Here is a 14,531-nt window from a genome sequence, read left to right as displayed (position 1 = left end):
CACCTGCCACCACGCCTGACTAATTTTTTGTATTTTTAGTAGAGATGGGGTTTCTCCATGTTTGCTAGGCTGGTCTGAAACTCCCGGCCTCATGTGATCCACCTGCGTCAGCCTCCCAAAATGCTGGCATTACAGGCGTGAGCCACCACGCCCAGCCGATGTTTGTAAAAAGATTTTTGTTTTAATTCCAACTTTTTAGTTGGATTTAGCTAGAGGATTGGCCCAATTTATTTAGTCTATGATTACCAAAAGCATAATCAAAAACACTTAGAGACCACTGTCTTAGACTATGTCAGCAATCTCTTAATGAATCTGCAATCTTTTCTTACCCCCGATCTCTCCTCCACTTTGCTGCCAGATCAATATTTTTAAAACAACATTCCCATCAAGTCTTTTTGACTTGAGAGTCATCAGTGACTCTCACTGTGTAGTGACCATGTATTACAACAATTTGGTGAAAATGGAATTTCCCAGTATTTACTTTCCTTTATCTTTCTGGATCAGCGTTGGCCAATAAAGACATGTTGGATGATATTTGAGAGGTTGAAATGAAGCAGCTGCCATTTTTTTTTAATGCTTTAGTGACTGGTGAAGGGCAGGCATATTGTCACTGCTCTGCAGCTAGCTCACTTCGTAGGCATGAGAAAGCACCCCAAACCACAGTTCCCCTATGTACTGTGTTGAGCAGTGTGGTCCTGTCAAAATTCACATTGACCAGTAATGTCAGAATGTGACCTTATTTGGTAATAGGGTCTTTGCAACTGTAATTAGTTATGTTAAGATTAGGTCCTATTGGATTATGGTAGGCCCTAAATCCCATGACTAGTGTCCTTATAAGAAGGCCATGTGAAGACACAGCAACACAGACATGCAGGGAAGAATGCTATGTGATGGTGGAGGCAGAGATTGGAGTGATGCAGCTTGGCCAAGGAAGGCCAAGGACTGCCATAGCCACCAGAAGCTGGAAAGGACTCTCCCTTAGAGCCCTCAAAGGGAGCATGGCCCGGCCAATACCTTGCTTTTGGAGTCCCGGCCTTCTGAACTGTGAGAGACTAACTTTCTGTGGCTGAAGCCACCACATTTCTCTGGTACTTTGCTATGGCAGCCCTAGGAAATGAATACACTCCAGCTCCCGCCAGACCTCTCCCATCAGTTTCTTCAACTCCTGGACTGAGTGCGTGCTCAGTTCCATAGTGAAGGGCACAAGCTTCTTCTACACATTATCTACGGCATCAAGGTTGGAAGTGGGGAGAGGAGGGTGTTGGTTCCAGTTAGTCTTTGCAGGGTCTGATTGTCTTCGTTGGTCCTAGTTTGCCCTTGCAGTTTCCAGTTCGCCCTTGCCCTTGTTCACATCCAACTTTCCTTCCCAACTGCTCTTTCAGCAACTGTAGGCTCAACAGTAGACATGGAAACAACAGCCTGTTTGGGCTGTCCTGTCAGCTCCCACAATTGCCTGAGACTTAACTCCTACAGTAAATCCTGTATTCCATGCCCCTTTCGGTGGTTCTGGCTCTCTGATCAAATTCTGACAGACTCTTTTCCAAATCAAGTAAAAATGAATTTAATGAAACCAGTCTTGCTACCCAGTTCCTTTTCTTATATTAAAATAAATTAGGGCCAGTTGTGGTGACTCACACCTGTAATCCCAGCACTTTGGGAAGCTGAGGCGGGCGGGTCACTTGAGGTCAGAAGTTCGAGACCAGTCTAACTAGCATGGTGAAACCACATCTCTATGAAAACATACAAAAATTAGCTGGGTGTGGTGGTATGCACCTGTAGTCCCAGTTACTTGGGAGTCTGAGGCAGGAGAATCTTGAACCTGGGAGGCAGAGGTTGCAGTGAGCCAAGATCGCACCACTATACTCCAGCCTAGGTGACAGAGCGAGACTCTGTCTCAAAAAAATAGTTAAAATATATAAATTAGGTTATGAAGATATTAATGGCATTTATTGAAGACATCCTAAGTGCAGGGTGACACTGTGCTAGGTAAGCTCTCTCTATGTAGTATCTCATTACATTCTCAAAGTGATTCCATGGAGAAGGCACTACAGTTCCCCCTTGAACAACGCGGGGTGGGGGTAGGGATGCTAACCCCCCCCAGGCAGTCAAAAACGTGTATATAACTTTTGACTTCCCAAAAACTTAACTACTAATATTGTCTACGAATGACTAGAAGCCTTACAAATAACATATACAGTCAATTAACATGTATTTTGTATGTTATTTGTATTATATGCTATTATGTTATTTATACAAAAAAGTAAGCTAGAGAAAAGAAAATGTTATTAAGAAAACCATGCTGGGCGCGGTGGCTCACGCCTGTAATCCCAGCACTTTGGGAGGCTGAGGCAGATAGATCACGAGGTCAGGAGACCGAGACCATCCTGGCCAACATGGTGAAACCGCGTCTCTACTGAAAATACAAAAATTAGTTAGGCGTGGTGGCGCGTGCCTGTAATCCCAGCTACTTGGGAGGCTGAGGCAGGAGAATCACTTGAACCTGGGAGTCGGAGGTTGCAGTGAGCCGAGATCGTACCACTGCACTCCAGCCTGGGTGACAGAGTGAGACTCTGTCTCAAAAAAAATAAAAATAAAAATAATAAAAGAAAATCATACGGACTAGAAAATATATTTACTATTCATTAACTGGAAGTGGATCATCATAAAGGTCTTCATCCTTGCAGTCCATACATTGAACAGGCTGAGGAGGAGGAAGAGGAGGGGTTGGTTCTGCTGTCTTAGCAATGATAGAGGTAGAAGAAAACCCTTATGTAAGTGAAACTGTGCAGTTCAAACCTATGTTGTTTGAAGGTCAACTGTATTATTATTGGTAATAATAAATTTATTGTTACTGTATTAAACATTAGTAAGAGGCTTAGAGAGATGAAGTGATTCAACTAAGTTAGTTAGAATTCAAAGCCAGAGCTGAATTGCAGAGCAGGAGCTTAACCACCATAGTCTCCCTCTACTCCAAATTTTTCAGAACTGAAAGGAACTGTTATCTTTTCCATGGAATCTTAGGCATCCTAACCATCCCGCTCACAAATGTACTCATGACCTCAAGAATCTGCTCAAGGTTTTTCCTTTAATCTTTCCTTTCCCCCAGATCTTTTTCTGTCTGTGGTACAATGGAAACAAAATTTTATTTTAAGTCATACTGACCTGGGTTTGGATGTCAGTTCAATTCATTACCTACTACAAATTTTTTTAGAGTCACTAAGCCTCAATCACATCTGAAAAATCCTATATTATACATGTAAAGTAATATTTAAAATAGTCGGCCAGGCATGGTGGCTCACACCTGTAATCTCAGCTCTTTGGGAGGCCCAGGCAGGTGGATCACCTGAGGTCAGGAGTTCAAGACCAGCCTGGCTAACATGGCGAAACCCCATCTCTACTAAAAATACAAAAATTAGCTGGGCGTGGTGGCACATGCCTATAATCCCAGCTACTTGGGAGGCTGAGGCAGCAGAATCGCTTGAACCTGGGAGGCAGAGGTTGCAGTGAGCCACTGTACTCCAGCCTGGGTGACAGAGTAAGACTCCATCTAAAAAAAAAAAAAAGAAAAAAAAAAAGTCACATATATACATGTCTGGTTCCCTTTTACTAGACTGGATTTTTCATCTTTTTATAAACTATAACCCATAGTAAGAATATATTTTGCATTGCAACTCAGTTCACACACACACTCCACTAATACACACACCCACATACATAAATAACTGAAATAAAAGTTCCGTGAATAGTATTTGCCCTTACTAGTTGTGATATACATTTATGGCTTCTATTCTAGTCCTTAAAGTACTGGTTGTGATGCTCACTGAATTAATTTCACGATACACAGATGGGTCAACATTGAAAAATACTGAGCCAGGCTGGGCTATTTTATATCAGGGAGCATATTTATTTTTGTACTGCTACTAGCAAACACAGTGCGTGGCACAAAGTAGGTGTAGGTGTTTGGTAAATACTTGGTGTGGGACTGGATTTTCCATGAGGGCAGGAATCTTGTCTTACCTTGTATCCACCCCACATTTAGCATATTCTTCCCACAATATTTAGTGATCAAATGGCTAAAATTTGCGAGGCTTTAGAGATCAAACATTTGGATCAAAATCTGACAAGCACCTACTATGTGATAACACATAAATGCTGAGTTCATAGCTCCTCTCTCTCTCTTTGTTTTAATACCAATCTAATGAGACATGACTCTTTCTCTTAATTATCTTAAAAGAAGTATGGGATTGCTGAGAGAAAACAATACTGCTGCTCAACTGAGAAATTAAAACAAGAAGTAAGACATTTGGAGGTGAAAATATTAGCTTTAATAATAAGGTTACGTCAGAGAACAAAAAATAACGTGCGAGCCAGTCAGGCCTGTTGACTGGACCTAAGTTGAAGCAACTAGTGTGGACCTCCCTTTGCTGCTGGCCTATGTGAATATAACGCATAAGCAGCTCAGATTCAAGAGGAATGTGGGAAAAGTCGAGCTCTGCAAACCCAGTTTTTCCTAAAGGCACCAGTTAAGTAAATCACTCCTCCCCTGACCAGGGACAGAGGGGATAAAAGAGCACAGAGAGACCAGACATATTGTAATTACACCACCTGAGCTGCCTCCCTCATGGAAGGAAATAGCAGAGGAGGAGAGGTAAGTGTTCCCCCACGAAGAATCAGATATGGGAAAGAAGACATATGTACATATTTGTATTTACATGTGTGTATTTCTACTGCTATGGTTTGAATGTTGGTGTCTCCCCAAAATTCTTATGTTGGACCCCAATGCCCAATATGATACTATTAAGAAGTGGGAAATGATTAGGTCATGAGGGCTCCACCCTCTTTTTTTTTTTTTTTTTTTTTTTTTGAAACGGAGTCTCGCTCTGTCGCCCAGGCTGGAGTGCAGTGGCCGGATCTCAGCTCACTGCAAGCTCCGCCTCCCGGGTTCACGGCATTCTCCGGCCTCAGCCTCCGGAGTAGCTGGGACTACAGGCGCCCGCCACCTCGCCTGGCTAGTTTTTTTGTATTTTTTAGTAGAGACGGGGTTTCACCGTGTGAGCCAGGATGGTCTCGATCTCCTGACCTCGTGATCCACCCGTCTCGGCCTCCCAAAGTGCTGGGATTACAGGCTTGAGCCACCGCGCCCGGCCTGGGCTCCACCCTCTTGAATGAGATTAGTGCCCTTGTAAAAGAAGCTCAAGGACCGGGTGTGGTGGCTCACACCTATAATCCTACGCTTCGGGGAGGCTGAGGCCGGCGGATCACTTGAGCCTGGGAGTTTGAGACCAGCCTAGGCAACATGGTGGAACCCCATCTCTACAAAAAATACAAAAAATTAGCCAGGAGAGTGGTGGCAGATGCCTATAGACCCAGCTACTCTAAAGGCAGAGGTGGGAGGATCGGCTGAGCCCAGGGATGTCAAGGCTGCAGTGAGTCATGATCGTGCCACTGCACTCTAGCCTGGGCGGCAGAGTGATACCTTGTCTCAGAAAAAAACGAAAAAACAAAAAAGCAAACCTGAAAAGCTTGAGTGAACTCCCTTGCCTCTTCCACCTTGTAGGGACACAGCAAGAGGTGCCATCTATGAAGCAGCGAGCTCTCACCAGACATTGAATCTGCTGGCACTTTGATCTTGGACTTCTTAGCCTCCAAAACTGTACACAATAAATTTCTGTTGTATATAAACTACCCAATCTAAGGTATTTTGTTATAGCAGCCTGAAGTAAGACATATATGAACATATATATATATTTGAATTGCTAAATATGAAACAATCCAAGGGCTATCACAAGGTGGGCACACAATTGCTAAATGTAATTTACACTGGTGTTTCTCAAGTCTGTTCATCAAAACATGGAGAATATTAAAAAACTTACAGCTCCTCTATACCTCCTTCCCTGCCTTCAGTATTCCTGGTATGAAACCTAGGAAATTTTTTTGGCTGGGCACGGTGGCTCAAGCCTGTAATCCCAGCACTTTGGGAGGCCGAGACGGGCGGATCACGAGGTCAGGAGATCGAGACCATCCTGGCTAACACGGTGAAACCCCATCTCTACTAAAAAATACAAAAAACTATCTGGGTGAGGTGGCGGGCGCCTGTAGTCCCAGCTACTAGGGAGGCAGAGGCAGGAGAATGGCGTAAACCCGGGAGGCAGAGTTTGCAGTGAGCTGAGATCCGGCCACTGCACTCCAGCCTGGGTGACAGAGCGAGACTCTGTCTCAAAAAAAAAAAGAAACTTAGGAATTTTTTTTTTTTTTTTTTTTTGAGACAGGGTCTTGCTCTGTCTCCCAGGCTGGAGTGCCGTGGCATGATCTTGGCTCACTGCAACGTCCGTCTCTTAGGTTCCACAAATTCTCACTCCTCAGCCTCCCAAGTAGCTGGGATTACAGGCATGTGCCACCATGCCTGGCTGAATTTTTTTGCATTTTCAGTAGAGATGAGCTTTCACCTTGTGGTCCAGGCTGGTCTCAAACTCCTGACCTCAAGTGATCCTCCTGCCTCGGCCTCCCAAAGTGCTGGGATTACAGGTGTGAGCCACCGCGCCCAGCCCAAAACCTAGGAATGTTTTTAAAGCTCCCTGGGTAATTCCGACGTATAAACAAGACTGATAACCAGGTGTGGTGGCTCATGCCTGTAATTCCATCACTTTGGGAGGCCAACGTGGGCAGATTACTTGAGCATAGGAGTTCGAGACCAGCCTAGGTAATATGGCAAAAACCTATCTCTGCAAAAAATAAAATTAGCAGGGCATAGTGACGCATGCCTGTGGTCCCAGCTACTCAGGAGGCTGAGGTGGGAGGATCACTTGAGCCCAGGAGGTCAAGGCTGCAGTAAGCCATTGGCTTAGAGGAGTTAGACAAGTGAACAGGAGTCAGGAAGATCTTATTGAGGAGGAATGTGGACAGACATTGCAGAAGTAGGAGTGAGGCTGTCAGAAAGGAGGGAGCAGAGCGTTTTTTATAGGGATGAGAATAGTAAAAGGACTGGAAATAGCTGGGCTTATTTTTTTAATTTCATTTTTATTAAAACTGAGTCTCGCTCTGTCACCCAGGCTGGGGTGCAGTGGTGTGATCTTGGCTCACTGCAACCTCTGCCTCTGGGCTCAAGCGATTCTCCTGCCTCAGCCTCCTGAGTAGCTGGGATTACAGGCATCTGCCACCACACCCAGCTATTTTTTGTATTTTTAGTAGAGATGGGGTTTCGCCATGTTGGTCAGGCTGGTCTCGAACTCCTGACCTCAAGTGATCTGCCCACCTCGGCCCCCCAAAGCTGGTTGCGGTGCCACCGCACCCAACCAGCTGTCTCAAAAACAAAAATAAAAAACAATCATGATTAGGCCCTACTCCCAGAGATTCTGTTCATTTGGTATGGGGATGAGGTCTAGCTATTTGTAATTTATAAATCTCCCTAGGTGATTTGAAATGTGCATCCAGAGTTGAGAAACATTGACAAGGCTTAGAGCAATGGCCAAGTTGATTTGCTTCCTGTGGCTTTTGCACTAGCTGTTCCCTTTACCTGGTGTGTTCTTCTCTAGGTCTTTCCATGAACCCTTCTTGTCATTCAGGACTCAGATTAAATGTTACTTCCTCAGGAAGACCTTCCCTGATCCCCCACAACAAGCTAAAATAACACACCTACATTTATCACACTGTCTTGCTTATTTTCATGACTGAATTAATAGCAGTCCCTGAGATTTCTCTATTTATGCTTATTGTCTGTTTTTCTCCAACCAGCATATAAGCATCTTGAGTAAAGGCACTTTGTCTTATTCACTGCTGTATCCCCAGCACTTAGAACAGTGCCTGGCCTCTATAGGTATTCCAATATATGTGAATCAATGATAAAAATAAATTGTTTTAGTTCTTCTGATGGCGTTTTTTTTTTTTTTTTTTTTTTTGATACGGAGTCTCTCTGTCGCCCAAGCTGGAGTGCAGTGGCGCGATCTCGGCACACTGCAACCTCGGCCTCCAGGGTTCAAGTGATTCTCCTGCGTCAGCCCCCCGAGTACATGAAATTACAGGCGCCCACCACTACCCCCGGCTAATTTTTGTATTTTTAGTAGAGACAGGGTTTCACCAGGTTGGCCAGGCTGGTCTCGATCTCCTGATCTCAGGTGATCTGCCCACCTCGGCCTCCCAAAGTGCTGGGATTACAGGCGTGAGCCACCTCGCCTAGCCCTGACGGCTATTTTCAACTGGTTTTTAATAAAATGTGCTTTACTTATGCAAAGTAATTGAACCATCCATGAAATAAGCACAAACTGATTTTTTTGTAAATATATCTTAATTTCACTGGGTTCATTCTCTTCACAGGAATCTATATTAAATCTGTTGCAAAACAAGTAATTATCCTTTAATGTATTTTTACATATGATATCGGTTCCTAATGTTGCTTCTTAGGGAATACAGTACACATAGCATGGCAGCTGGGTATGGCAGGATACATTTATTAAATCAAGGGATTGCTGCTTCGAACTTTTGTGTTTGTTTTTGGAGACAGAAGACAGGGAACTGTAATTTCTAGAAGAGTAGAAAGTATCTCAGGAAGCAAAGGAGTCACAGGAAAACGCGAAGGCTCTGATTCCTTCTGAAAGAGGGACACATTTACCCTCTATTCTTCTCGGGGCACCTCTTTAACAAGTGAATGTAATCTGGCGGAAGTGGGGAGTTTTAATTTTAGGTGGAGACAGAATAGTTGAGATTATGCAAGTGTCTTGTTTCGTAGAGGAGTAAGCCAGTGCGGCAACATCTCCAAGCTGTGGGTCAGCTGTCGCTTGGTCTCAAGGAAGCAGCTGAGTCTAATTTACAACTCAGGCCGGCGATCTGAGGGCAGTGCTGCTGTCCTTAAGTCACCCGCGGGCCATTTCTGAAATGCTTTACCTACGAAAAGACAGAACATAACATCTGTTGCAAGGGAAAAATGAGGGACCTGAGTACTTCCTCCAAGTCCCAAATATCCAACCTTCGCCCCGGGCAACAGGGCTAGGTGCACGAGCAACCAGTTTTTCAGGCAGCCGCCTCCTCTTCCCTCCCTCGGCGTACTTCATCACGGCTGGAAACAAAACGACTTCGTATTCGGAATAATGGTTGAAATCTCACTGGCGCCTCAGCACTGCGGGCAGCCAAATCCGCGGCTGCGGAGAAGGCCAGCCCACCTTCTTCCGACTGAGGCGACTTGAGCAAGACCAAAGGCAGAGCGACCCTCACGATGGAAGCAGCGAAGCCCGAGTGGGCGGTGCTTTCTGGGAGTTGTAGTCCGTGCGAGACAACGCCCTCCCGTCTCCACCAGGCTCTGCACTCCATCTCCCAGCCGCCCCCGCGCCGCGGAGGAGGCGAGCTCGGTGATGAGCTGCCGCAGCGGTAGGGGGCCTGGGGCGGAGAAGCCGCTGCAGCAGCGGCCGGGAGGCGCTGACATCTGGCATCCCTGGGGGTCTCAGAGACACTTGGGTGGACAGCGACGAAGGCCTTGTGGCCGCCGTGTGTCCCCGCGCTAACCCTCTGTCCTCCCCACAGGCGCGCGGTGTCCGCCATGGAAGCACATCCGATCGCCGGGGTCTCTGGGTGCCGCGGCCTCGGCTTCCCGGGGCGATGACGGACTAGAGGCGCCCTGCGGCCCGCCTGACTCCAGCGCTCTGGCCACCCGGGCGGGAAAGGGATCGGGCGGGCGGGAGGTCCCACAGTGCCCGCCTTTGCGCCGCCCCACCCCCTGAGGGCGCTGCTGAGGGGGCGCCAGCCGCCCATGCAGCCCCGGCGCCCAGCCGCGCCTGGCGCCCGCAGCTGAAGCGCAGGACGCGCGGCCGCCCTCGCTCACTGCCGTCCGCGCCCGCCGCCCCGAGCCGGCCGCCCTTCTGCCCCCAAGATGTGGCACAGCGTCGGGCTGACCCTGCTTGTGTTCGTGGCTACTCTGCTGATCGTCCTGCTGCTGATGGTGTGCGGTGAGTGGGGGCGGCAGCCGCGGGGCAATTCCACACGCCGGGTCGCTGATGTGCTGTTTTTTTTTTTTGGTTTTGGTTTTTTGGTTTTTTTGTTTGTTTGTTTAAAAAGGGGCGTGGACGGACAAGTGTCTTAAAATCAACTGTTGTCCCTTAGCCTCTAGGGCTGAGCGCAGAGGTGGGCCCTTTACCCATGGCCGGCCCTCGGGCATCCTGGGGGAGGGAAAGGATAGGCTGCAGGGCTTCCTGACTCTGAGTGAAACTCTGTCTTGCTTCACCGGCAGCGTCTGCTCTTGATTTCATTCTCACCACAGGCTGCCCAGATTGTAACCTTGGCCTGCATTCGAAGGTGAAGTGATTGGTTAGTCCTTTTTCATTTGCACAGATTCTTACCTTAACGATGAGAGGTGTCACCTTCGTTTCATCAGCGGGTGGGCTAGAGTTGGGTTTTCAGCACCCGTTCAATTGTTTACTCAGAGTTCAGCCTTAAACTCAATTCCAAGCAGAGATGTCGAGACCAGGCAGAGCTTAAAAACGCCGGCTATATTAAACTTCCAGGGTCAGGTAACCTAACTCTCAGTTCTATAATAATGGTGCTATTTTGAATGCTGTGCGTATTTTCCTTCTTGGAATGAGAGGACGTTCAACTTTCTTCTTAGGATAATGTTAGCCCAATTTTAGATCTTTTTTATTTCTTTGTACATATATAGTAGCTGATAACCACAGGTCTCTTAGCAAAGTGGCTGAGCAATTGTGAAAATCTAAAAAGTATATAGAACACATGTCAGTGAGTTTACACATATTTATGAGACTGAAGTATGGGTTCAGGTTGATGTAATAATGGGTCAGAATTCATACAGATACTATACGGCTTGTTCATTACATGATAAATGTACAAATTGTTACTTAGTGATGCTGTGGAAGACGTGTGCACTTGTGCATATGCGTGTATATGTATTTATAAACTTGTAGGTTTATTTTATTTTGTTTTTTGAGATGGAGTCTCATTCTTGTCGCCCAGGCAGGAGTGCAATGGCCTGATCTTGGCCCACTGTAACCTCCGCCTCCTGGGTTTAAGTGATTTTCCTGCCTCAGCCTCTGGAGTAGCTGTAGCTGGGATTACAGGCACCCACCACCATGACCAGCTAATTTTTGTATTTTTAGTAGAGATGGGGTTTAACTGTGTTGGCCACGCTGGTCTTGAACTCCTGACCTCATGAGATCCACCCGCCTTGGCCTCCCAAAGTGCTGGGATTACAGGCATGAGCCACCGCGCCTGGCCTTGTATGTATGTTTAAAATTTATTGTGCTTTCCTATAACACCAGATTAAAGCTTCTAATTTACAGCCTTTCTTTTCTGATGAGATAAAGCAATTGAATAACTTCTTAATTTTCTGCTTGTGATGTCAACAAGCAGAAGAATATTAGAATATTGAACTAATTGTAGATGTTTAAGGTTCTTGAAGTAAGGACAACAAACTCCTTGTGATATGTTTGGATGTGGGGAAGGAGGGAAAGCATTTATTACCCTTTCTAGTTTGAAAATGCAAGCTACCTGGACATGGGAATGTGACATGTAGACCCTACCATACCTTGGCTAGGATATTTGCCAAATTTACCTTTGTGACTTCAAATTCCAAATTGCTCTCTCGTCTCTAAACAGCTATTTGATGGTTTAATTATACAAATTTTTCTAAAAGTGCTTTTAGTTTCAGAAACATTAAAGAATAAGAGAGATGAGGTGTGTTAGGACAACAGTCCCCAACCTTTTTGGCACCAGGGACTCGTTTCATGGAGAATAATTTTTCCACAGACGGAGCAGGGATGGTTTTGGGATAAAATCATTCCACCTCAGATCATCAGGCATTAGTTAGATTCTCATAAGCAGCGAGCAACCTAGATCCCTCCTATGCGCAGTTCACCGTAGGTTCACAATAGGTGCTCCTATGAGAATCTAATGTGCTGCTGATCAAACAGGAGGCGGAGCTCAGATGGTACCACTCGCCGCCTGCATGGGCCAGGGACCTGTGTGCTAGGGATGGGGACCCCTGTGCTAGGACACCTTAGTTGTTTGGAATGATCAAGAACTAAAAGCTCCATGATGAAGTTATCAACACTTTTTGTTGTTGTTGTTGGGAGAACTGATGATGGAGTAGCCTCATCTTTTGACTAGGATGGGGCGGGAACTTGGGGAGAGGAGGCAAGGATCAGACCAGACTTGAGAGAGAAACTAGAGTGCGATATTAGTTTGCCAGGGCTGCCATGACAAAATACTGGAGACTGGTGGGTGGCTTAAACAACACATTTCTTTTCTTTCTTATCTTTTTTTTTTTTTTTTGAGACGGCGTTTTGCTCTCGTTGCCCAGGCTGGAGTGCAATGACGCGATCTCGGCCCACTGCAACCTCTGCCACCTGGGTTCAAGCGATTCTCCTGCCTCAGCCTCCTGAGTAGCTGGGATCACAGGCATGCGCCACCATGCCCGGCTAATTTTCTATTTTTAATAGAGATGGGGTTTCTCCGTGTTGGCCGGGCTGGTCTTGATCTCCCAACCTCAGGTGATCCACCTGCCTCGGCCTCCCAAAGTGCTGGGATTACAGGCGTGAGCCACTGCGCCTGGCCCAATGCCCGGCTAATTTTGTATTTTTAGTAGAGATGGGGTTTCTCCATGTTGGTCAGTCAGGCGGGTCTTGAGCTCAGGTGATCTGCCCACCTCGACCTCCCAAAGTGCTGGGATGACAGGCGTAATCCACCCACGCCTGGCCGAACACATTTATTTTCTTTTTTTTTTTTTTGATCTGGAGTCTCGCTCTGTTGCCCAGGCTGGAGTGCAATGGCACAGTCTCGGCTCACTGCAACCTCCGTCTCCCGGGTTCAAGCGATTCTCCTGCCTCAGCCTCCCAAGTATCTGGGATTATAGGCCCCCACCACTACACTTGGCTAATTCTTGTATTTTTAGTAGAGATGGGCTTTCACCGTGTTAGTCAGGGTGGTCTTGAACTCCTGACCTCAGGCGATCCACCCACCTCGGCCTCCCAAAGTGCTGGGATTACAGGCATGAGCCACCGCGCCCTGCCTGAACACATTTGTTTTCTTACATCTCTGGAAGCTAGAAGTCAAAGATCAGCAGGATTGATTTTCTCCTGAGGCTACTCCCCTTAGCTTGTAGATAGTGGTCTTCTCCTTGTGTCTTCACATAGTCTCTTCTTTGTTGTGTTCTAATCTCTTTATAAATCACTGGATTATGCGTCCTCACCCTATGACTTTATTTAACCTTAATTACCTCTTTAAAAACCTTATCTCCAGGCCGGGCATGGCGGCTCACGCTTGTAATCCCAGCCCTTTGGAAGGCCGAGGCAGGCAGATCACCTGAGATCAGGAGTTCGAGACCAGTCTGGCCAACCTGGCAAATCCTCGTCTCTACTAAAAAAAAAAAAAAAATGCCAAAAATTTGCCGGGCATGATGGCACGTGTCTGTAATCCCAGCTGCTCAGGAGGCTGAGGCAAGAGAACTGCTTGAACCCAGTAGGCGGAGGATGCAGTGAGCCGACATCGCACCATAGCACTCCAGCCTGGGTGACAAGAGTAAAACTCCGTCTTGAAAAAAAAAAATCAAAAAAAAAAAATCAGAAATACATTGTCTTCTCTGTGCCCACCACCACCTTCATCTTCAGCCTGCATTAGTCTCCTAACTAGTCTTTTTTCCAACCCATCTTAAGTTACTTTTCACATACTAGCCACACTGTTTTATGAAGAATATTTTATCACCAGTCTAGTTTCAAAAGTCAGTAGTACTTATGAAGAGCTGGTTCCTTTCAACTCTGTTTCACTATTTTCCTGGTTATTTTCTTTCATATTTCTAAATAACATTCATTACTATCTCTTGATTTTGCATTTTTAGACATTATTAACCATGGTAGATGCTCCATCCATTTCTTTCTCTCGTTGCCATTGATAATACATTTAGCTGACTTAATAGTGTGGATTTATATTTTGACTCTATAAACATTATTTTCTGCTGGTTAAATAGTGTAATATGACCACACTTTCATTCTTACATGGTTCTTCATTTTTTTTGAAGTTAATACATAATTGCCTTTTTAGCTTACCTACTGTTGCTTTGGTACATTGTTGTTTTGTTTTGTTTTGTTTTCTGAGAGGGAGTCTCACTCTGTTGCCCAGGCTGGAGTCCAGTGGCGCGATCTCAGCTCACTGCAACCTTCACCTCCTGGGTTCGAGCGATTCTCCTGCCTCAGCCTCCTGAGTAGCTGGGACTACAGGTGCCTGCCACCATGCCCAGCTAATTTTTTGTATTTTTAATGGAGACGAGGTTTCACCATGTTAGCCAGGATGGTCTTGATCTCCTGACCTCGTGATCCACCTGCCTCAGCCTTCCAAAGTACTGGGATTACAGGCGTGAGCCACCATGCCTGGCCTACTTTGGTACATTGTTATGTGCCCCCTACCAGATGTTCCACAATCTCTTACACTCATCAGTAGTATTTCCCATATGTTCAAATGGAATGCTTTTCCCCTCCTTCCCCTACCCAGCTCCAGAACCTTCCTTCTTTCTCAACAGCTGTCATTCTGCAGGAAGTTGTACT

At 46.1% G+C, this 14,531-nt stretch overlaps 2 protein-coding genes and 1 long non-coding RNA gene across 4 annotated transcripts in view; 2 read left to right on the top strand and 1 right to left on the bottom strand.

Annotated features, from left to right (window-relative positions):
* The first annotated feature begins 869 nt into the window (after positions 1–869).
* On the top strand, positions 870–5,682 carry LOC135970453 (uncharacterized). The gene is made up of 2 exons (XR_010586126.1): positions 870–1,237; positions 5,558–5,682. It is a non-coding gene; the product is annotated as an uncharacterized lncRNA (long non-coding RNA).
* Positions 5,683–8,331: 2,649 nt separating this feature from the next.
* On the bottom strand, positions 8,332–9,738 carry LOC102122024 (uncharacterized). Its single transcript, XM_005554038.5, has 2 exons — positions 8,960–9,738; positions 8,332–8,877 (listed from the first exon to the last, which is right to left on the bottom strand). Exon 1 carries the CDS (start codon positions 9,736–9,738, stop codon positions 9,004–9,006), a length of 735 nt encoding a protein of 244 aa, XP_005554095.3. The 3' UTR covers positions 8,332–8,877; positions 8,960–9,003.
* The window catches only part of SMIM13 (small integral membrane protein 13), a 44,038-nt gene continuing 38,866 nt past the window's right edge, over positions 9,360–14,531 (top strand). The window contains exons 1-2 of one of the 2 annotated variants that reach the window (XM_074038869.1): positions 9,360–9,932; positions 10,214–10,278. In XM_074038869.1, coding sequence (XP_073894970.1) covers positions 9,857–9,932; positions 10,214–10,278 — 141 coding nt within the window. In that variant the 5' untranslated portion in view covers positions 9,360–9,856. The remainder of the gene's footprint in view (positions 9,933–10,213; positions 10,279–14,531) is intronic. The other variant, XM_005554040.4, reaches the window with a different exon arrangement.

Source organism: Macaca fascicularis, chromosome 4, assembly GCF_037993035.2.
Source record: "Macaca fascicularis isolate 582-1 chromosome 4, T2T-MFA8v1.1".
In the NCBI taxonomy this organism is placed as follows: domain Eukaryota; kingdom Metazoa; phylum Chordata; class Mammalia; order Primates; family Cercopithecidae; genus Macaca; species Macaca fascicularis.
This window is presented reverse-complemented; position numbering and strand designations above follow the sequence as displayed.

Bases quoted from the DNA above. Each gene is read 5' to 3' on its own strand.
- LOC102122024 (XM_005554038.5), bottom strand. From the start codon at position 9,738: ATGGGCGGCTGGCGCCCCCTCAGCAGCGCCCTCAGGGGGTGGGGCGGC.